The 23,440-nt window shown below is 41.6% G+C and overlaps 1 protein-coding gene across 15 annotated transcripts in view; it reads left to right on the plus strand.

Moving 5' to 3' along the window:
- CACNA1B (calcium voltage-gated channel subunit alpha1 B) overlaps window positions 1-23,440 on the plus strand; it is a 505,831-nt gene that overhangs the window by 405,296 nt on the left and 77,095 nt on the right. For 8 of the 15 annotated variants that reach the window (XM_043498957.1, XM_038374486.2, XM_043498961.1 and 5 more), the window contains 9 exons: window positions 1,779-1,790; window positions 9,839-9,935; window positions 11,970-12,130; window positions 13,668-13,805; window positions 14,743-14,944; window positions 15,680-15,844; window positions 16,765-16,875; window positions 17,017-17,100; window positions 22,898-22,903. In XM_043498957.1, the coding sequence (XP_043354892.1) occupies window positions 1,779-1,790; window positions 9,839-9,935; window positions 11,970-12,130; window positions 13,668-13,805; window positions 14,743-14,944; window positions 15,680-15,844; window positions 16,765-16,875; window positions 17,017-17,100; window positions 22,898-22,903 (976 nt within the window). The remainder of the gene's footprint in view (window positions 1-1,778; window positions 1,791-9,838; window positions 9,936-11,969; window positions 12,131-13,667; window positions 13,806-14,742; window positions 14,945-15,679; window positions 15,845-16,764; window positions 16,876-17,016; window positions 17,101-22,897; window positions 22,904-23,440) is intronic. The other 7 variants (XM_043498959.1, XM_043498965.1, XM_043498968.1 and 4 more) reach the window with 3 other exon arrangements.

The raw sequence follows: 23,440 nt of genomic DNA on the forward strand, positions 1-23,440 counted from the left end.
ACCAATAATATCATTGGTCTTTAAAATATCTTTTCCTTGGTGAACATGGGTCTCTGAAGGTAATGTAGAACATCAGCAGATTTAGAGAGCCTTTTATGTTGCTGGACAAATCCTTTCTGATGAAAGATTTATAGTTTCTGCTCCTTATGAGAGTGCATTGTATTCAGCATTTCTGTAGTTCACCCTGGCATTGATATCTAATGGTATAATGTCAGCCTCTACACGTTATTTGTACATCCTTGGATTGTACTTCATGACAGCATGTCTTGAATGACATGTGTATTATATATGCTTTGAGTAAATGTTGAGAATAGGTTCATGGAAAGATTATAAAGGGAAAGGGGCAGGACTCTTAAACATGCATCCTTTTGGGAGGCAATAATGAAGGATGGGGAAACTGGGTTGGATAAAACAAGAACCTTCCCCCAGAGATGAACTGAATTCAACTTTTTTTGTGGTTTGGAAGAGTTGGAAGAATTTTCTATTTTTGCTGCTGCTGTTCTTGCTTTAGCTTCTATACTTCCGTATTCCAGCTGGGACTGTAAATGCTGAAATCCCATGAGAGAGACAATACTTTCAGGATTTCTGGGCTAAATCCTGGGTGCAGGAAGTACCAGCAATCTTGTGAGAGCCTGTTCTCCAGAGAGTCCTAATCCAATTCTGGTAACATAAGGGATTCAGACAGTTCAGATGAAGTTTGGATAAACATTCAGGCTCCTGGGTACTTATCCAAACCAAAGGCCGGCTGACTGAACCTTGTGAGTTTTGTTTATCACTAGAAAAGAACTTGATTTGGTAAGTGAGATGGGTGATTTTGTTGTACCTCTGTAGGGGTTTTTTTTGCTACTAAATGCTAGAGCACAAATGTAGGTAGAGTTTACAATAATCTTGTAAACATTCTCTATTGCAGCCTTTACTGATTCCAGTCTGCAACAAGACAGCTCAATGACTACCTCTCAGCCAAACCCATTTAATTCACCAAATTCATTTTCTTGATCTACTGTTTGATAGTGATAATCCGTATTAAATTTTGCTAAATGGGCATGTCAAGTGGACACCAAGTCAAACCAGCCCATTCAGAAACATTGTCTACTGGAATATTGTGACAGCATCAGCTTGTTAATATGAGTCACTGCTGCAAGATTTTATACTATGCACCAGTCCACCTTCTCCTGCTTATAGTTTTTCAGATTGTAACTCAATTTATTCTTTTCAAGGTGGGCCCCAAATAGATGCTTGTAAGCGATTTAATAATAACAAAAATTATATATCTTCTATACAGCAATATCTTTCAAACTGAAGCATCTCCCTGTGTTGATGATAAAAATTGGCCAACCTCAGGCATGAATTCTACTTGCTCAATCAAATGATGCTTATGAATGGGGGGGAAAATTAGAGATATACTCCATGGGCATCAACAAAAAAAGTTTACTCCAGATGTGTAGAATTTTGCACATCTTGTTTAAAGTGAATGAATTTACCACAATTTGCTGAACAATGAAAATTACTTCCTCTCAAAGTGACAATGAAGTATAGCAATACTGTCTGTTTCTCAGTAGAAGGATTATTCCGACACCAGCGAGGATGTGTGTGCATATGTCACATATCAAATCTATTACTTACTTCCTTATTTATGTTATGAGCATTGAGTTTGGGGGGAGGGAGGAAGGGAGCACATATCTCTTTGTGCATTGGGTATACTGTATAGACTTCTGTTTCTGTTTGTCATTGACTCTGTGCTCTTTCTTTGTCTTCCTGTTGCTGGAATCTCTCTCTAGGAGTTTCATGGGGTAATGCATTATTGCTCTCTTGCTGCATTGTTATGCCTGTGAACTGTGTGTATTCTCGGCAGAGTATACGCACTCACCTGTGGAAATGATCCATGTTACACCCATTGACTCCTTTGTCCCTTCACTACCCTTTGTTCAATGACATCCCCTTCCTCTTAACAGCTCTCATTCGACCCTGATTACTTTAGCCAGAAGAATAAACCCAGGTTGCAGTTCCTATGTTTAGCAAAAGTCACAGATTGAAATAAGCAAATTTATATGTATCCAGCTACAGTGTGAAAGATTTGGGGGAGTGACTTATTGGGACTAGCCTTTATGTGTGATATAAATTTGTATGAAAAATAATAAACAACTACTAGGCATAAGAGTAGCAGGGTTTAGTCTCATGTAGGGGGTTGCACGTGCAAACTCCATTACTGGTAATGGAAGTTTCATGCACAACTTTCTGCATTCTTAAGAATCAAACCCCACATGAATTCTGGCTCTATGCAACTGACAGTAGAGAAAGCTCTCTGACATGAAAACTGAGTGATGTGGAGTTTTGAGGGCATTACAAAAGAAAGTTGTTGCAAGAGTGACATTTAACCTTTTTGTCAGGGGATCTCAGTTATGTCTGTGGGACAAAGGAGCTGCCTTTTCAGGACCATGGTGAGCTCCTTCTGCCAGAAGACAGACTGTGCCATCTCCTTTTCTGGCTTTCTAGAGTAAGAAAAGAGGGCAGGAATTCTCCTCAATCTCTCTGCAGAGGAAGATGAAGAGACAGAATGAAAGGGACAGGAGTTTTGTGATACAATCCAAGAAGTAGGATGCTTTCTTCTTTCTTCCCTTTTAGAAGCTGGCCCTGGAAGTGGGTAGAATCACACTCAGGCAGAACTGTGACCTCATTTGCTCTTAAGCGGAGGAGTTCACGTTCTACCTTGGGGATTTCAGGCGATCACAGGAGACAGTGGCTCCACCCCTCCATGAATATTTGATAAGTCTTTAAGAGCCCTATGTACATGAAATCAGAGCTGCTGGCAGGAGCAACAGAAACAAGAAGCTTCCATTTGAAAGATCTGTCAGTTTTTTAACAGATCATTTGTTTATTTAAAAAAATAACTTATGAGGTCTCTTTTGTTATTTTTAATAGTTTAAATGTATGAGCAACTCTTTACTACAGGACAACCAGAGGTGGCCTGATGCAACCAGTATTGGCCTAACCCAAACACACAGGCCAGTTTCTTTTTCCTTTTTATTTTTTTTCATGATTTTTTTTTTTTAGATTTTTGGGTTTCTATTTTCTGTCTATTTTCTATCGTACTCTGCTGTTCTACAAAATTCATAGTACAGCGAAGATCAACTCCCCCTCTTCTTTCTCTCACACCCACAATGTGTTTGGGCAGGGAATATTGGACAGGGAAATGCATCCTGGTGTATATCCATTAACTGAATTGTAGTACATCTGACCCTTTCAGTTTGTTTTCTAGCCTCGTACTAGGGCATTTTGCAAATCAAATTTGGAAAAGCCCCCCTTTTAAAAACAAACCCTCTTGTCCTTGTACAGATAGCTAGTTAGTGGAGCTGACAAAAGGGGGTATGTCTCATCAAGATGTCACTTGCATTGATCCATCGCATACAGTCCTGGACCCTTTAAAATTCCACCTCTCCTGTAGGAAGAGCCATATTTTTTTAGCTGGAATCAGAATGGGTTTTTCAAAAGCATCTACATGACTTTCAATGGAGCTCATGCCCTTAATTCACTCAGGTGCTTTTGAAAAGCCTACCGTCGTTGTTGACTGAGATCCTCCTAACACACAGAAAGAGTTTTAAATCTTGAAATCCTTTATTAGAAATTCAGCATGCCTCCTGTTCTCATCATTGAATGGTTTTGAAGTATATCCCCTACATCAAGAAGACTGGTGGCTATGCTTGTGGGGGGGCAAGGGGTGACACCATACTTGTTCATTAAGCCCCATGTCTGTTAATCTTCTATCCCTCCCCAGGAACACAGTCACTTAATATTTGGTTATCAATTGGTTGTAGATGAAGCCTGCTCAATTTCCAGTTTCCAGTAATATCTCTCCCTCCTGAGGTTCATGATCACTGTTCTACATAGCCTCCCTCTCCCAGATCAGCCATCCAACAGCTTCCCTCTGTACAAAGTACAGTTACAGATTTTAAACATTGCCCCTTATTCATTGTAATAAGAAATTCTGCCCTTTCCAAGAGGGCTTCTGAACACGGCTGTGTAACTGCAAGATTCATGGCCTCAGACATCAGTGGATTTCTAGTTTGCCGGAGTTCATATTTTGTGCTGTTTTAGAGACAGTTCACCCCACGAGAAGCCCTCCCTGATTGCTTGTATTTCATTATTTCCCAGCTACATCAAGACCTGTAGAAACAGATCCATCTGTTTCCTGTGCTTCGTAGTGTGGGTGGACTGCCAAAAGCCAGTTCTTGTTTCTATATACTGAGAGCACCAGATTTTTGTTTGCAGAGATTAGGATTGTATAGATCACACCCACAGGTACCTAATATCTCATCTCTTTTTTCACAAGACATTTGAATCTCATTTTCTAATAAATTTGTTAGTCTCTAAGGTGCCACAAGTACTCCTTTTCTTTTTGCGAATACAGACTAACACGGCTGCTACTCTGAAACCTGTCATTTTGTTTACTGTTCGCACATCTTGTTTCAAAAATCAAAATTGGGCTGTGAAATTAGTTGTTTTTCTTTTTGATTCTTTCTTATGTCTAAGGGTTCTGTCTTCCAAATAGAAAAGAAGGATGAGCAGTTAAGTCCCTGTGAGTATTTTTTTTTTGTTTTTGTACACCTGAAGAGGGAAACTCAGAAGTTTCCTCTTGGTTATGCCGGCAGAGATGGCCATCATGCACTGGTTGTAACATCATCTTTGCTTGCTACCATCTGGTGATGTAAAAATACAAAAAGAGATCCAAAAATACTGTTTAAAACCTTTGGGCCTGAGTCTCATTTACACTAAAGACACTGCCCTGACAGTGTAAAGGGGCCTAAAGGGAGAATAAATTACAGTCATGCTGACTTTAAGGTCTCTTTATGCTGCCAGAGCCGTATAAAGTGGTCTTAGTGTAAATGGGAATCACGGCCTTTATTTTAGATGGCTGATAATTCATAATGTAACATTAGCCCCTATTCAAAATTCAAAACACATTTAAGCCCTTTCGGTGTTGGTGATCTTAACTTTTGCCTTCAGTGGTTAACGTATCAGCTAATAACACTGAATTATATTCTAATCCCTCCAAGAGACCCTTGCAGTAGGCCAGGGAGAACAACTACCCATTTGCCACTCCTTCCTTCAGTGCCCACAAAGCCAGGTTAGGAAAGCATTAGCCCAGTGCAGATGAGCTTTTCTGTCTTTTCTGAAGGCCAGCCCTCTGTATTGAAGACAAAAGAGGCTACTGCTTGCTTCATTTCCTGCAAACTGGTTATGAATCTCAGACACCTGGCAACTTGCCAGTGCAGACCTCAGCTGAGTGGCGTTTGGCTGCACCTTGCTAATGTTGATCTGCCCCACAGAATCTCTGCTTCCTTCAGAAATGAGTGCATTGTTATCCCTGTAACCACAGAAATGACGCCCTCCTGGCAGCAATCTGAGTTGTATGTTGAATCCCTGCCTCCTCTCATGTTACATTTCCGTGTCCTCAGACATCCTGCAAGAAGAAAAATAAAAACCTTCTCTTTCTCCCATTGAACTAAAGGAATTGTACCATTGACTTCAGCAGAAGCAGGATCAGGGCTTAGCCCTACATGGGTTGAATCAGCCTAGCACTGTGTTGGCCTCCTATTTATTTATTTATTTATTTTGCATCTGCCAATTTTCCCACTGGCTGTGCCATTTTTTACAACACAGGCAACCATTCTCTGTCAAACATTCTCTGACAACAACAGGAGCTGATGGACCACATGCACAATGCTAAAACGTTGTTACTGCCTTCTAGAAAAACTTCTTACAAATCAGTCAGACAAGGTACAAAACCTGTCAAGTTTTTCTGCTATCCTTGAGATGCCTATGGGAACATTTCCTAGAATCTCTTAAACCAAATGTTTGGCTTGTCATATTAGCTTTCCACTCTCCTTCACATGGCTTCCCTGACCAGCATAGACAGGGATTCCTTTCCCTTGACACTCGTGTAACAGCCTGCCTAGAGGGGATAGTCAATAGCATGGTCCAGTCTAGCATGTTTTTTCAGCAACTATGCGGCTTAGGGAAACCATGCTCTCAATGACCATGCTTAAGCACAGCTGTGGCTAAATCTTTTACCAGCTGCATAATGGAGACAGTGCCTATTAGTCATCACGTCTCCTAATCATGAGAGACAAGTTGGATGAGATAATATGTTTTTTCATTGCATCATCTTCTGTGGGTGGAAGAGACAAGCTTTCGAGCTTCACCGAGATCATCTTCAGGTCACAACTCCATCCAAATAAATTTGTTAGTCTGTAAGGTGCCACAAGGACTCCTCGTTATTTTTGCTGATACAGACTCACACAGCTACCACTCTGAAATCTGACTCCATCAGGTACCGTCACAGAGCAGTTATTAACATATTAAATCACAATTAATTCTCCCGATTAATGCAGCTCCATAGAAAAGGTTTTGACTGCTTCTGTATATTTGCAAATTAAGAACAAAAATATTTATGGTGATATACTTGAAAACCATATATTTTGATTGATTCAACGCCTGGGTGGCTTGGCAAGAGATTGGTCTATAGAGGGACTTTTCAAAGCTGCCTCTTCCATCTGTATGCAGAGGGGTGTACAGAAGCAAACGCTTCTCCCTTCATGTGCATTGAAGTTAAACCCATAAAGCCCCTTGCGACTCAATTGCAGAAGAGGTTCCTCAACCCCTTAGTCCATGAGAAAGCATGAGGATCTATTATGGCTTTATCAATTTATAGCTAGATCAGCCTCCCTTAAGACTAATAGTGGAAGTGGGCGATCCCTTCCAGTCATAGCTTGGATTTCCAACCTGCAGTTTTATGCTAATGTAATTCCATTGGCTTCAGTGGAGCTACTTCTGGTTTACAGCAATGTGAATTAGAGCAGGATCAAGCTCCAGATGTGTCTGATTAAAGTGGTTCTAAAATAGCAGTGGAAGAACTCAGATGAGCTGTCCTCTCCCTGTCTATGTACCTATCCCCTCACCCTCCATCCCTCCCAATCCAGTCATGGAACTCAACACTATAGACTAACCTGTAAAGATGATATGATGATATAGGCAAGATCCTCTCAGCTTTCATTCTGAATGTTCCTTATGTCTCCCTTGCTTATCCGTGCACTGTAAATGAACAGAAATGATTGATGTGACATTCCCCAGGGTACAATCTGGACTGCTGAACAGCTGTGTCCCCTCAATTCTCTAACCTGGGGTGCCTTTTACCCTGCTTCATTGTGAAAGCAACCACGCCCGGCCTTGCTCACACCCAGCCTACAACATGTAAATCACCCCCAGCTATACTGTGTGAGCACTATAGCCAGCCAGCCATGAATTATATTACAGCGCTACATCAGCAAATTCTCAGTCCCAGACTTGTATGTGTTGTGCTGCCCAGCACCCTCCTGGATAATACAGGCTCATAGAAAGTCCGTCATTTCATTCGTAGAAAATGATGTGCACAAATCTTGTTATCCCAGCTGAAGTTCCCAAACATTTCAATCCAAACACTCTGGTTTAGAGAAAACAATAAAATCAGTTTAACTACTACAAAAAGAAAGATTTTAAGTGATTACAAGTAAGGAGGCATAAAAGTCAGAATTAGTTACAAAGAAATAAAAGGTAAAACGCAAACTAACACCTAACTTAACAAGCTGAGAGAATTCAAAGCAAAAGTCTCTCTGACCACATGCTGTAGCAGTCTTACTAGATGAATCTTCCAGTCAGGATCTCTCCCCCAGTCCAGTAATGCTTCCTTTGTCTTTTCAAGTGTTGATGCCATGCGTACAGATGAAGGGAGAGAGGTAATCTGAGGTGTTTGCTCCCCTTTCTTATGGCATTTCTCTTCTGTGAGAATCCTCTCCAGCTGGGGTTCAGGTGACAGAACATCTGTGGGATGGGAACATCCAACTGTTTCTTTGCCAACACCTAAATTTCTCACTCTCACCCTTTTCCCTGACAAAGAATGGCTGCTTAACCAGGTGATGGTCTATCTGATTTTGTTGACCCCTGGCTGAGGTGTTATTTTGCCTTTTGTCTCTGAGGAAATGGTTTGTGCCTGCTTTTCTACAATTGGAACATGTCTTATACAATAGAATTTCATAGCTTTACATACATTGTTGCCACACATTTTACCAACACAATAATGTTCAGCAGATTATGAGTTTTCAAATGATACCTTACAAGGCACACTTTGCACCAGATTTATCATAGCCTTGTAGAAAGGGTGAACATAGGGATACAGACTGTCACACTAGGTAGAGAAAAAGATTGCAAATGGGACATGGGTATATTTACCGCTAAGATGCTGTTGCAAATCCACTCTGTTTAGTAGCGAGCAAAAGTTGTTACCCTCTGATTTCTGCTCAGCTGGTCGTATGAAATAACTTGTTGGTTTCTCTTTACTAATGGAGCCACGTCACAAAACTCACCATCACCACTCTCAGCAGGGTCAGTGGCTTGAGTGAGCAATAAAGTTTGAGCTGTCCTCTTCCCCCTAGATATGGTTCCTCCAGAATAAATTTGTTACTCTAAGGTGCCACAAGTACTCCTTTTCTTTTTGCGAATACAGACTAACACGGCTGCTACTCTGAAACCTGTCATTAGGTGAGGCAGTGTGGGAGAAGTCTGAACTTGCCACTGCCCATGCTGTGCAGTTCTGAGTCTCTTGGCTTAATTGTGTTTTTCTTGACATGTTTTCCCACTGGGGAAGGGAAGCTGAATGCGGGGAGCGGAGAGGAGCCAGGGAGCCTGCTCAAATCAGTGTTCATTCACACCTTTTGTTATTTCAATGCAAGTTTATGTCTTGATCAGCCCTTAAACCCATGTCTATAGTCAAGTTCAGCTCCATCCACAGTCTTCCATCTCATTCTCATGCCATACTAAATGAAGGTGAACTGCATTGTTGTACTAGCAGATTGACAAAAGGCCTAGCTGCAGCTCTTCAGAAAAAACCCTACTTTTTTATTTTGGGGGTGGGTTGGGGAAGGATCTCTATCTCCCCATCAAACCTCCCTCCCCATTAATAGTAGCTAAATGAACAGTATTGTTTGTATAAATTATTAACCTTTTGTATATGGTTTTTGTAAAAGAGAAGTGACCTCCAACCTCTGCATGCATGGCCTGAAAAATCACACTTTTATTGTTTCAGGCATGTAATATGTCTGCATATTACATGGCTCAGCATGGTCTTGGTAGCATGTCCTCTAAAAGAGATCTGAGAGCGATAGTATGGCTGTACAGAATGCAGAAATGGAAAGCTTATTCTGCCCAGGTAGGACGTGCTGTCCATCTACCTACCGGAAGGTCCAGTTCCTTCTATTCACTGCCTGTTTGAAGGAAAACATTATCTCCAGACCATTAAGAGAGCTTCCCTGACAAATTGGATGGGAGCTGTCTCATGAAAATATCTGGCTTTGTGTCAAGAGGCGGTGACATGTGTAACACAGGCCACAAATGTTTTGGGTGCGGCAGATGTGACTTTTCCCCCCTTCTCCCACCAGTAGTTGCAGCTATGCTAATGTGCTCTGGCTTCTCTCCTCTCTGCTATAACCAGACATCCTCTGCTGCTCTCCTACTGGTGAGAGGAAAGGGAGGATTCTGAGCCTGGTGACATGGTTTGAATAGCTGGGAAGTGATGCTGGGATGAGAGCAAAGCAGTTAAACTTTCTCAGGGCCAAGTTCTGCCCTCAGCTTTCCTTCTGTACATCGCTTTACGCTTCTCAAGCGGATGCTTATCTGTAACTCCCCGTGTGAGCATCCAAGGGGAAAAATTTGGCTCCAAATCTGAAAAATCTGGGTATTTGCAGGTCTTTCTATGGGCCCCACTAGAACCAAACTCCTTCCTTTTGTTCTTCTTTCATTCCCCTTTCAGAGGAAGCAAAGGCAAAGACATCAACACAATCAAGTCACTGCGAGTCCTGCGAGTTCTAAGACCACTGAAGACTATCAAGCGTCTGCCCAAGTTAAAGGTTGGCGAATAACAGGAAACAGTTCTTCTTTGTTGGGGACTGGCAGGCTGGGCTGTGGGCAAAATTTCTTGTGTAAATTCAAAGTGGGTAATGTATAGACCTATTGTTTTATTGTAATTGATTTTAATTTTTGCCAGTTTTACTTAGATTAAAAAAGACCTCCCCTGCTCACTTAATAGTTTTGCCCATTTTTATCAAATGTTAAAAGGTCTTTTGGTTTCACAGTAAATGCCACGTTCAATTTTCCAATAATCCTTATGAAGGTTGGGGATGGGGAAACCCATTCAAAACACAACCTACAAATTTAACACAATGTTTTGAAATTTTGTGGTGTGCAAAAAGTAACTCCTGGAGCATTCTCTTTCACTGCACCACTTGTACACAATGAACACTGCACATTGTGCCCAGCTCTGTCTGTGGAAATCTTCCCCTGAGTCAAGAGGAATTTAATCTGTTCATCTCTTCATTTAGGAGTGTGTAATGCAGGGTGTTAGCATCAATAGCCTTTCATGTCTGGAATTCCAAGTCACAAGTTGAATGAATTTGGTCATCTGAGCTTAGTTATTCACCACTTTTCAAGAATGGATTGAAAACTGTTCAAGAATATCCCGCCACTGGAATTGTGGGGTGGGAAGAGTTATAGAACTAACCAGATATTCACTGTAGGGGCTCAGTGCAGGAACTATTGGCTGTACAGTGTTTTTGTGCGCTCGCCAGTACGAATCTTTTCCATTAGAGATGGGCCAAAACCATAAAGAGCTTTTGCTTTTGTGAAACCACACCAGCCGAATTTTTTTTAAACATAACCCAAAATAAAAATCAGGTTTAGCTTTCATCTGGGGCCTGTTTTATTCAAATCCCCATGGTTCAGGTTCAGATCATTTCAATTTTAGCCAATTTAATTTTCACATGTGCTAAATTCATCTGAAAACTGTGCAGAAGACCAAGGCTAGTTGATTGGAAATGTAAATGTGTTGTTCTGTGGCCTTTGAAATCAGCAGTGTTAATTTTCTTCTGCTCTGGAATACAAAGAAACACTGGCTTTTTATTAAACAAATTCTTTATGTTCAAACTTATATTTGCCAGACCGGGTTAAATACTGCTAAACAGTGTCATATAAATATTTATATGAATCAGAAATTGAATTCATATTGCGTGTCTTCACACCTCTTTTGCTACTTGGAAACTGGTTACTGGTTACCGAAACTGAGAGTTTTGTGGAATTATTAGAGAGTATTTGAAGAAAGTGAATTTGGAATTTCTGGATTGTGCTTGCGCCAGAAACATGATTCTAAGAATTACATTCAGAAAAACAATACCGTATGCCTTGCGTGTCCAAGCAGAACTAACCAATCCCACTCAGAATTCCTTACATTGAAATATCACCACAAACTGCTCATGAACATGCTGTAAACCAACAGCTATTTGCAGAAAAGATTTGGCAACTAATACCATATAACAAATACTTTCAAAAAGTGTTTGCAGACAGTTCAGAAGCTACATTTGCCAACTAAATTATTTAATAGTTAACACTGGTTGAATTATTTGCTACAAGTTATTTATTCAAAGCATTTGGTATTTTATCATAAAATAATTTTTCTTATCATTCAAACAGTTCAAATAATATTTAATGAGTAATTTATTTGACAAATTCTATTCCCTATCGGTCATAGAATAGATTAGTCACATCTACATTTTTCAGTTATTCATCCAGCTATAAAAATATTTGCTTGGGACTAATATTTAACATAGACAACTGGTTATTATAGTTGCCATTTTTATTGGCAATATCACAGAATTCAGTCACATGGTTTAAACTCTTGCAACAAGGAAAAAGAATGGAACTGCAGGAAATGGATATTAGTAGAACTAGACATTTGAAACATCTGGTGTGCAAGTTAATGAAACCCTTCCCTGACAGACACCGTATAAATCAGGTACCTGATCCAAAATTCCGTGTGCTCCTGTTTAGATGCCGAGATCTCTCTCTCTCTCCCTTCACCTCTTCCCCTGTTTTTCACCCCACCATTATAGGCTGTCTTTGACTGCGTGGTGAATTCCCTGAAGAACGTCCTCAATATCCTAATTGTTTACATGCTCTTCATGTTCATTTTCGCTGTCATTGCTGTACAACTCTTCAAAGGCAAATTCTTCTACTGTACGGATGAGTCCAAGGAGCTAGAAAAAGACTGCAGGTACTTGCAGGATGGCAGGGGATGCTGGAAGCAAGCTGTGGATTGCTTGCAGGGATCCTGGATCCCTTCTGGAGTTCCCTTGATGGTGATAACTCTCCCAACTCCGTGTGACTTAGTCGCATCATTCTGGGTTCAATTAATTCTAGTATGGCTCCATTGAATAAGAGTGCTACTTTAACAGAGTTATACCAGACATTAATTTTACCCTTCATTTTTAATAGTTTAAATGTCTAAGACCCCGATCCTGCAAAGTCAAACGCTTAACTTTGAGTCTGAGTAGTTAGTGACTTGATTCAAACTAATCATGTGCATAAAGTAGAGCACAAGCGTAAATGTTTGAAGGATCAAGGCCTGTGTGGCTAATTTGGCTAGCTGCCTTTCTGATTTTTAAAATGGATTTTTTTTTCTTGAAGCATTATTATTTGAACATTGTAGTTAATAAGTAAGAAGTTAAGAAGTTAAAATGCCATTGTTGGCACTAATATGATAGAAGACCCGTGTTTCCAGCCTGATTTGTCTTTTCCCATTTAACAGTGGTTTTTATGTTGTTCCTATGCACCACAAGCCAGCATACTCCTCCTTGCTTGCTTCTTTCTTTGATGATTGTCATCATCTGGGAATGTCTTCAGTAATGTCAGCGACAGTGCTTGGAACAGTGATATGTAGGTTACTCTTGCTGTATATTTCCTCTACTGGCTGCTAGCTTTATAGCAGCAGAGCAAATATATTATGAGGTCACATGTAAGCAGTATTTCTGGGATTTGTATTTACAGTTTCTCATTGGATGAATAGTGGATTTGTTTTCAAACAGATATTGAGAACCCAGAGGATATTCTCCACTAGATTGCAACAGTTTGTGATGGATCAGATTATTCCAAGCCTAAAGTAATTGACAAAGTCCTCTTAATTGTAAGCATTGTCTTAGGGGTACACTTCACTTAAGTCGATATAAGTTACGTTGCTTAGGGGTGTGAAAAAACCTCCCCTGGGAGACATAACTTACATCGATTTAAAGTGGTGTCTACAACATGCTATGTGTGCGGGAGAGTGTTCTCCTGTCGACATCGCTTCTGCATCTCGTTGAGGTGGAGTAATTATGTTCATGGGAGAGTGCTCTCCCATCGATGTGGCACGTCTTCACCAGATGTGCTAAATCGACGCCGCTGCATTAGTTCAGCAGCAATTGATTTACCATGGTAGTGAGGACAAGCCCTTAGTAATTTTCAACTGTGACTGGCAGGCCTAGGGATATGGTCCTCCCTTCCCATGCCCAAGGTTGTGGATTCAAGTCTCTGCTGCAGCTTGTGCAGAGATTAAAATTCTATGGCTCTTTTAATTTTTATTTAGATTATAAAATCTCGGGGCAGGAACCATCTTTTTGTTCTGCGTTTTGTTCTGCCTAGCACAATGGGGTCTCGATCTGAGACTGGGGCTCTCACACACTACTACAATACAAGTAATAATGATAATCATCCTTAATAAATTGCTGCTGAGCCTTGTCACCTCACTTGTTTCAAACCTCTGCTCTTCTTTTTAGGGGTCAGTATCTGGATTATGAGAAGAGTGAGGTGGAGGCACAGCCCAGACAGTGGAAAAAGTATGAGTTTCACTATGACAATGTGCTCTGGGCTCTGTTAACACTGTTCACTGTCTCCACAGGAGAAGGGTGGCCAACGTAAGTACGTGAAGTTTGTCGGGTTCATTTACCTCATTGAGATGCAGTGCTAACTCTTCGTAGCTGTCAGGGACAGATAAACAATTGAAGACTTGTGCAAAGTGGATGGGGAATTTGTTATCAGCCAGGCGTCTGGTTTTCCTCACAAAAATGTTAAACGAATCAGCAGTATTAGGCAGGACTTGAATGTATTTTTCTTCACATTCCTGTGAGGTTGCACAGTAATGTTTCCTGGGCACTTTTTGATAAATAATTGTCTGCTCACTCCTAGCCTTCAGATCTGCACTGCTTTCTTTGTTGTGAAATAGATTAAGAGGTTCACAAAAGCTGCTGACCTTGAGGTCGGGGGAGAAAGGAACATGGTGAAACCATGAAGAAAGCATTCCAGGCTTTTTTGCTCAAAACTATCATTACTTTTATGCCTACTACTTTATTTTGCTTGGCTTTTAATGGGAAATTGTAGTTAAAAATGCAACCTGGAAGGCTCTTTCACCCATGCCCCACTTCCTAATAAAATAATGAATGAAAACATCAGTGGCCCACATATTCCCAGGGCAGTATGCATCACAGATTATTCACAGTCTTTCCACTGCTGTTGTTTCATCCATAGTGACACATGGAAGAAGAGAGGAAGGATTCAGATCCCCAAGTATCCCCTCTCCTTGCAATCAAAGAAAATTGATCATGGCAAATATGCTGCTGGGACACTAACAAATGATCCCCTGTTCCAAAATGGAGGGAAAAAAAAAGGGTGCCCACTAGCCTGTACAGAAAGTTCCTTCCCAGATGCAAAGGTGGCAATGAGTTTAATCCTATGCATGTAAGGCAGAATCTCCACAGGGAAGTCTCTGGTACCAAGTAAATCTACAGCTATCACTGGTACTTTGCCCTGCACTTAATTTAATTGTTTTTGTTCTCTCTCTGCATTTGATTACAGTGTATTGAAGCATTCGGTGGATGCTACCTATGAGGAGCAGGGTCCCAGCCCTGGTTATCGAATGGAAATGTCCATCTTTTATGTGGTGTACTTTGTTGTCTTCCCCTTCTTCTTTGTGAATATATTTGTGGCGTTAATCATCATCACCTTCCAGGAGCAAGGGGATAAAGTCATGTCGGAGTGCAGTCTAGAAAAAAATGAGGTATTCAGGCATTACTAACTCAGCAACCCTTCGCACACTGGCAGGTGGCAGTGTGGCTCAGACCACCTTGCTACAAATGGAATCCCACAGTTCCCACCACCAGCACTAAGGGCTTTACAGCAGTTATTAACAGAGGGAGGCCCTAAACTTTGTGTTATCAATGACCACATTGAGAGATGTGTTGAATATGAAATTTAAAGAATCAAGTTGCCGCCCCCTAATCCTTTGCATGGATGTATGGCCCATGGAGACCACACATCTCTGAATAGGGTGCTACATCGTGACCTGAGCATCTAAACAAAATTACATGTCTCTGTGGATCACCCCTCCCTATTACAGATGAACATGGGGTTAAGTACTTGCACTCTGTGTATGCACAGGTGCTGACTTTTATTTCTCTCGGTGCGTGCTCCACCCCTGGTCTGCCGCAAAGCCCTGCTCCACTCTGCCCTTTCCCCTGAGGCCTCATCCTCATTCTGCCTCTTCCTGCCCTCTGCCTTGAGGCCGCCCGCCTGCCCACAGCTTGCTGCTCTCCGCCCTCCCCCAAGTGCCTCCCGCCAGCCTCCAAACAGCTGATCATTCTGTGCCCAGCCATTATGTGATAAACATACTCAGTCCATCCTCCCCAAAATACCTCACCTGTGCTCTCAAAGATAACCTGTTTCATATGAACACATTGGCTACTGGGTGACCTCCGCCGATTTTGATTTTTTTCCCCTTGTTCCTGTTTTGTAGAGGGCCTGCATAGACTTCGCCATAAGTGCCAGGCCACTGACCCGCTACATGCCTCAAAACAAGCAGTCTTTTCAGTACAAGATGTGGAAGTTTGTGGTGTCCCCTCCCTTTGAATATTTTATCATGGTCATGATTGCACTCAATACTATTGTGCTGATGATGAAGGTTAGTGAGCTGTTGTTAGTTCTTCCTGACTTCATGTGGGCTAGAAAATGTGGCATTTGCTATAGGAGCAATGGGCTTGAGACACTATAGTAAAATGGATGTGACAAGATCTAGATTAGCTTCTGATGTTGCCTAGTCACTGGTTCGGCCGCAGTACTGTTGGTTGGGCAGTCCTTACCGAAGAAGACAGGATTGCCTGGACGTGGATCATGGTAAGATGGAGCTCCCCAGCCCATGATTTAGATACGAAGGCAGAAAGCTCAGACTACTTCTTGCACTCCCCTATGCCTGTTTATAGAGGAATTGGGACTCAGTTCTCTAATGTGTTGTTCCCCATGAATCTGTCACTCCTAATTAAGGGTCAGATTCACCTCTCGTTTACACTGATTGAAATCCAGAACAACTCAAGTCAACAGAGTTACTCAGGTTTGCACCAGATGGAGAATCCTTGGGTCTGGGTGAGCTTCTCTCACCACAGCACCTAAAAGGGAGAGGCAGAGGTGTCTGTATGGCATGTATGATCTCCCGCAATCCCTGGCATAAGCTGGAGCTGCCTCAGATGAGCCCAGTGACTGTTACATTGCTGGAGATCACTTGGGAGCAGCAGCATTCGGGGCACACTCTATCCTTCTGAGCACTCCTCCAATGTACCTGCTACTTGTGAGGAGGTCCTACACCAGCAGAAGATTCTCCAGTGCCAGGGGAATGTTCAGCTGCTCAATTCAGATATTGTCATGACCCCATTGTGACTTTGGAATGACACAAAGGATCTATAGCATAAACCGGGATCCAGCCTTAAGTGAAGCAGAATCTGGCCCTAAATCAATCAAGAGTCCTATAGTCAGGCAAGTCAATTATGAACATTGTTTCATCAGCATAAAAAGCCTTCCCGTAACAGCCTATCTTCCCTCTTGGTTTAGTTCTATGGTGCTCCAGACGCATATGAAGAAATGTTGAAATGCCTGAATATTGTATTTACGTCTATGTTTTCAATGGAATGCGTTTTGAAGATCATTGCCTTTGGTGTACTGGTACGTTCCTTTCTCATTTACCCTCTGCTGCTTTCCCTTCGCATCAAACATTCATGCTGTGATATGACACAGAGATTAAAAAACAATCCCAAATTTAATTTAGGGATTTAAATTTTCCTATCTTGTGTTTTTACTTTGCAGAATTATTTCCGAGATGCCTGGAACATCTTTGATTTCGTAACAGTATTGGGAAGTATTACTGATATTTTAGTAACAGAGATTGCGGTAAGTGCAGTTTGCTAAAGTCATTTTGTTAACCCACAAAACTGTGCCCTGTCAAGGCATCACGTCTCCTTCCCACCAACCTATTTCCTGGACTTGCCTCTGAGGCTCCTCATGAGATGATGTGCTTTGGGGGCCCATTCACATTAGCTGTTCTTTTCCCCAGGCTGAACACCCTGTCTGGCTAAAGACTCCCATTACAAGGAATTCTGATGAGAATGGCAATGTTAGTAGCTGTGCTAGGAAATGCTATCTCTTTCTCATTTAATGAAAGGATCCCATCCTTGAGCCTTTTTTACCCCTTCATGGAAAAGTCCTATAGAATTTAATGGAGAAGAAACCCAAAGAGGGTTATTATGATTGTTTCTGTTTAGTAGTGTCCCACAGTGCGCTAGCAGCTTCTCAGAGGAAATAAGGAACTGTTATTTATTTCTTCTCATAACACAAGAACTAGGGGTCACCAAATGAAACTAATAGGCAGCAGGTTTAAAACAAACAAAAAGAAGTATTTCTTCACACAATGCATAGTCAACCTGTGGAACTCTTTGCCAGAGGATGTTGTGAAGGCCAAGACTATAACAGGGTTGAAAAAAGAGCTAGGTAAATTCATGGAGGATAGGTTCATCAATGGCTATTAACCAGGATGGGCAGGGATAGCCTCTGTTTGCCAGAAGCTGGGAATGGGTAACAGGGAATGTATCACTTGATGATTACCTGTTCTGATCTAATCATTCCCTCTGGAACACCTGGCATTGGTCGCTGTCAGACGACAGGATACTGGGCTAGATGGACCTTTGGTCTGAACCGGTATGGCCGTTCTTATGTAAAGAGGCTGTTCTCTGTCCCTTCGAGCTTTCAATCTACATTTTGTATTGGACAAAAAGAGTGAAGATGACAAACCAGGAAGGAGCAGATGGGGGGAGGAAGGAGGAGGGTTAGAACAGTAGCATTGTCTGCAACCTTAGTTTAGCCATGTTGGGGTCATTGTTCATTTTTTATAATCTACATAAAAGGTTTCCATAGAAATTAGTATTAAAATAATGTAATAGAGAATGAGATCATTTCTGTAGAACTTACCAACTGAGCTGTACAATGTAAGAGAATTACATCACTGCTAAGGAATTTTTTAGGATTGTTTAAAAATTTCCAACTTTCTATTAAATTCTATAGGACGTTTTCATAAGGGCAAGGAAGAACAATGACCCCATACCGAGAACCTGGTTTTGAACTCTGTTTATGAACTATTCTTATCTTAGCTGCTTGTCTTCATCACATTCTGATGTTATTTTAGCTGTGCATATTGAAAATGTACATCACTGTAACTTTTCCTTGTACATCTCCTAGGGCTTATCTACATGGCAAGTTACTACCCGGCAAGCCAGGCTGTGAATCTACAGCACACCTGCTAGTGTAACATCCCCTGTGCACATTGTCCAGCTCACTGAATGTCCTGGTTTCTACTTGTAGTATGTCAAACCACACTCTGCGACTTTCAGTGGCTTGTAGCAGTCTCCACTCAGGATGTTACTGCGTGGGAAACTGGTGCACTATATGTGCACACCCTGGCTTGCCACACGTAATTTGCTGTGTAAACTAGCCCCTAGAGACTTGTTTTCAGATATTTCTGTGTGTATTGAGAGCTCAGATCTTTCTCCCTTACTCTAAGAAGTCCCGTCCCAGGGACTTATTTACAGAATTGAGCCAATTGTGCCTTTGTTACCGGTCCATGGTGCAAAGCTGCAATATCCTAGGACAGTGTATCCATTGCACAGACCCTGTGGAAGCAGCTGTGCTTTCACATAACTGGCTGGTGTGGGGGTGGTGATTTGTTTGGGGAGGAAAGGTTTACCCCAGAGTCATTGTCAGTCTTCTTACTTCTCCCTCCCACAATTTTGGGGTAGTTTGCACTCCAGCCATTGCTAGGATGGAGCACTATCTGTTGTCAGGAGAGTGCAGAGATTGAAATTTTGCCTGGCTCTGCAGAAAAAGTGCTGGGGGGAAAGCTCCATGCTACCACCTTTCTTCTCCTGTATCGCCATGGAGAGGCCAGCCACAGTCTGACCCTCAGCAGGCAGTGAGATGGAACATAGAGCTTCCTGTAATCATAACACAGATGAGTAAATACGCATGCAGCTCTCCGCACAAATAGTACATTTCACACTCAAATTGTAACAGATTTATCTAGAGCTTGTCTATGTGAACGTTTAGTTCATGGCAAGCTGAGGTGTGGATCCTACCCCACACTAGCCTGCCATAGGCTAACTGTCCACTTGGACCCCGCTGACATGCATTAACAGTTCATTAGTGCGCTTTGATCTAGTTCTGTTTGCAACAGGATGAGATCAATGCACAATACCGAACTGTTAATGCATGTCAGCAGGGTTCATGCTGACAGTCCATGGCAGGCTAGTGCGGGGTAGATACACCCGCCAGCTTGCTGTAAGCTAAATATTCATGTAGACAAGCCCTTAGTAATTCTGAAAATACAATGTGCTAGGAATGACCGATGATTTAATATGCATGCCTGCATTACTCTTTCACTGTACTGTAGTTTCTTCAAGTTTAACCATCAAGTATGGAGGACAAAATACTTGGATGGTTTAAAGGATGGTGTAAGTTACATCAGAAGATGGTCATATACAAAAAAGCCAAACTTTCAAGCACCCATAACACTTTTCATTGATGCTCCCAAGTTGCATTTTAGGGGCTCTTGGTATAAGAGTAACTAAATGTACCTAGCTCCTCCTCAGAGAGGGGTGTCAGAACATTTCCAGCTACACTGGTTCTGCAGCTTCCCTTGGCTGCAAGTTGTGTTGCAAAACTGTTCTTAAAAACGTTTCCCTAACGTTTAACCTAAACTCCCCCGTTTCAACTCCAGCCCATTACCCCTTGTTCCGTATCCATTGACTAATGAACCTATTTTAATCCCTGCTCTCTTTTAATCATGCCTTTATAAGTGTTTGTCTACAGTTGTCTTGTCTCCCTTTTACTTTTCTTTTCTCTCAACGGAATATGCTCGCTTGTCTCAACCTTTTCCTCAGTGGGTTTCTATCATCTTTGTTTCTGTCCTCTGAACTATCTCCAGTTTGTCGCTGCCTGTAGTAACATATTCCTCATTATGGAACAGCTTTGTAGCCTCTGGTGAACAATCCTTTAAGCAAAGCACAGCTTTTTGTAAACTTCAGACAGGATCGGGGGCTAATGGTTCTGAGGCACCACACAAAGCTGGCTGAAGAGATGTTAGAAAGGAATTAACTCACTTAAGGGTGACATTGACATGCAGATCTCATGAAATCATTGCTTATTGACACTTTTTTTTTGAAATGGCTTTCCATAAATTACATCTAGAACAGGACATTAACAGCAATAAATAATTCTAATTTTCAGTGTGTCATTCACAAACAGAACGGTGCTTTTATAGTTTCATCCTGCTGTGTGCAATCTGGGCAGCCTTGCAACAGGGGCTCGGCTGCACTAGAACGTTTCCTCCTTCTCCCCCCCACCCCAAAGAAGCCTGTGATACCCAGGGTGGAACCCAAGAGGAGGGATCCAGCCCCCTGCTATGGCTCCATTTCACAAACCCAGGCTTGGGGGGGCAAGGCTGTCGCACAAAGCACTATAGCCATTCTGATCTCGCCTGGTACAGACACAGGCAGCTGTAACTTAGAGCAGGCCCTAGGGCTGCCTGCATTACACCAAGGGCTGTTTTGGCCCTTGCAACATCCCAAAATCTGGAGGGCATGTGAAGCGTGCCTTTGTACCTCTCCTCCTTGGCTGCACCAGCTGTACTCCATCTCCTGGAAGTGCAGTACAGAAATTGATCCAAGCTCTCTTTTCTTTTACACTTCTGAGCAAACATGGACATCAGCGGGAGTTAGATAAGGATCATTGAGGATCTGGGCCTAAGCAGCTTTGACCCTTTAAATTTCAATGGGTCTTAGGCTCCTAATCACTGAGCTTCTTTTGAAAATGTTACCAAGTTAAAAATGGTGTAAAGAATAAGGAGTGCGAGGGAATTTTGCCCTGCTTTAGCAAGAGCACTGCTGGGCAGACACCAATAACTTCACCTAGGAGCTGGAACAAATCTTAAGAGGGGCGCAAGCAGTGTGGTGCCTCATTAGAAATTTGAGGTGCATACTTCAGGACGTATCTCTTCAGTTGTGTTTAATCTTTCTCCAGGCCCAAGGCCTTTCCTGCCTATTGTGGCTCTTGCATGTAAAGGAGTGTGGATGGCAAAGGGACTACTTTGACTGAGCATAGAAGAGTGCAGCTAGTGCTTAGCCTTACTTGAACTCACATGTCATCTCTATTCCTGCATAGTCTGGACTATAGCAACCCTTGTGCATCATGCACACACTTCTAGGATCAAGGCTGTGATGTTATACAAACTGCAGGAGCCAGAGAAAGGAAAGGGACTTTGTTCTCAGGTCATTTTCCAAAGATCTATGTCCAAAGTGTATAATTTCCTTATTGGATGAAATGCCCCTTTTGGGCAAGACTATCAGCAGGATGTAAGTAACAGTATGGACATTTGTATGGCACCACTAGTTAACGCCTGCATGGGTGCTCAGCCCTAACTAGTTATCAGCTTGAAGTTATATGTTGTTTTAACATGGGCACAAAGAAGTCCAGATGCAGGGGTCAGCACCACCATGTTGCGCGACGGACATTTGACACAATTACTGTAATTAGTGATGGATACTGGGGGCCATTATGTCATTCAGTCATTCCATTTTTTGAAAAATTATGACAGACCTCAAAATTTTTACCACAGACGTTTGTGTCTGTGTATGGACACTTGTTGCTGACCCCTGCCCACATGACATCCTGGCCATTCTCAACTCAGCACAATTTCTGTTCATGGGTCCCTACGATGGAAAGTGAATTCCTTCCCACTCTCCATAGGGGAAGGACTCCTCTGTGGGACCAACCCTGAGATCACTGGCAAACTGTGACTAGAAATGGACAAGAGATAGATCTGGCTTGCAAATAGGTGCAATGATTCCAGTTTCCTGCTTGGCCAATCTCCCTCAACTTTCCAACTGTAAACACTCTCCAAGCCAACTAAACCAGCTAACCTGTTAGACTTGTTGCATCAGCACGTTTGTACCACTGAAGAGTAAAGATAAAAGGAAAAGAAATGTGTTGATTAACTGCTTTTTTTTAATTTCTTAGTCACGTTGTATGTAATTTACTTTGTGAATGCAGTGGATTTTTTTGTATTTCCTTAGGCAAAAACACATATGTCAGTTTTCCCCTGGTTTAATAACCTAAGTAAATTAGATGGAGTTAAAGACAAGTCAGTTCTTCTGAATGCAGTAAGCCTGCAGGAGGTGCTGTGAGCATATGTGAAACTGACATCTATTTCTCTGCCTGGAAATACAAAAAAACAAAATAAAAAGTATTTGTGAACTTGCAAATCTCCTAATTTGCATTACAAAATGAAATGCAAATAACTGCCACACTGTCTGTTACCTTTAGGGTTTCAAATTCTGTTTTAATGTGAAGCATTTCTTTAATATGCATAATTACCATTTAAAAAGGGGGGAAAAAACAAAATCCAATAATTTTTTTCCAATGAAATTTTCAGAGCTGCTGGTTTTACTTGTTCTGATTACTCATTTTCTCTTTTGTTTTCTGTTTTTGTTCTTTATTTTCTTTACCTACCTGCTGAATCACGCCATCCAATCAACATACAATGCGAAAACCATGTCTCCGTCTGTATGTTGTGCACCTGCTGCTCAAAAAATAATTTGTAAATAATCTTGCAAATATTCATCCATGAAAACATCACATATAGGACACGGTTGGTTTCATTGAATTTAAACAATTATTTAATTCTCTGCTTTTATTTTCTCTTGTTTTATTATTTTTATTTTTAATTTTATTTCATTTTGATGAGATTTCCGATTGCACTAGGGGAAAGCCTCACTGTATGTCTGCAGCGTGCCTCACAACTGGCTTCTCTTGTGCATCTTCTTCCCCTCGGCTAATTGGTGACATGAGGCACATAAAGTTACCAATAGCCCATTTTTTGCTGTTTGTTGTTTCACTTGATAATGATAAAGGGGAAACTGACACTTGCTTTATTTTCATGGAGGACTGAATTAGAGTTGGAAGGATACCAGCTTTCATATGACCTGGAGTAGGGAAGATTGTTTGGCTTGGGAAATCTTTATTTTGCAGGTGATAGAATCAAATTTAAGGTTCTAAGCAACCACTATTTTATACTGAGATTTGTTGGACTTTGTGAAAAAGGAAGTGGTCCATTTAAAAGGACAATGCCAGGAGTTTTAAACCCACAGGTTAACTCTGATTGAAAGGCAAAGATTTTTAGTGAAGC

This window comes from Dermochelys coriacea, chromosome 16, assembly GCF_009764565.3.
Source record: "Dermochelys coriacea isolate rDerCor1 chromosome 16, rDerCor1.pri.v4, whole genome shotgun sequence".
Lineage (NCBI taxonomy): Eukaryota > Metazoa > Chordata > Testudines > Dermochelyidae > Dermochelys > Dermochelys coriacea.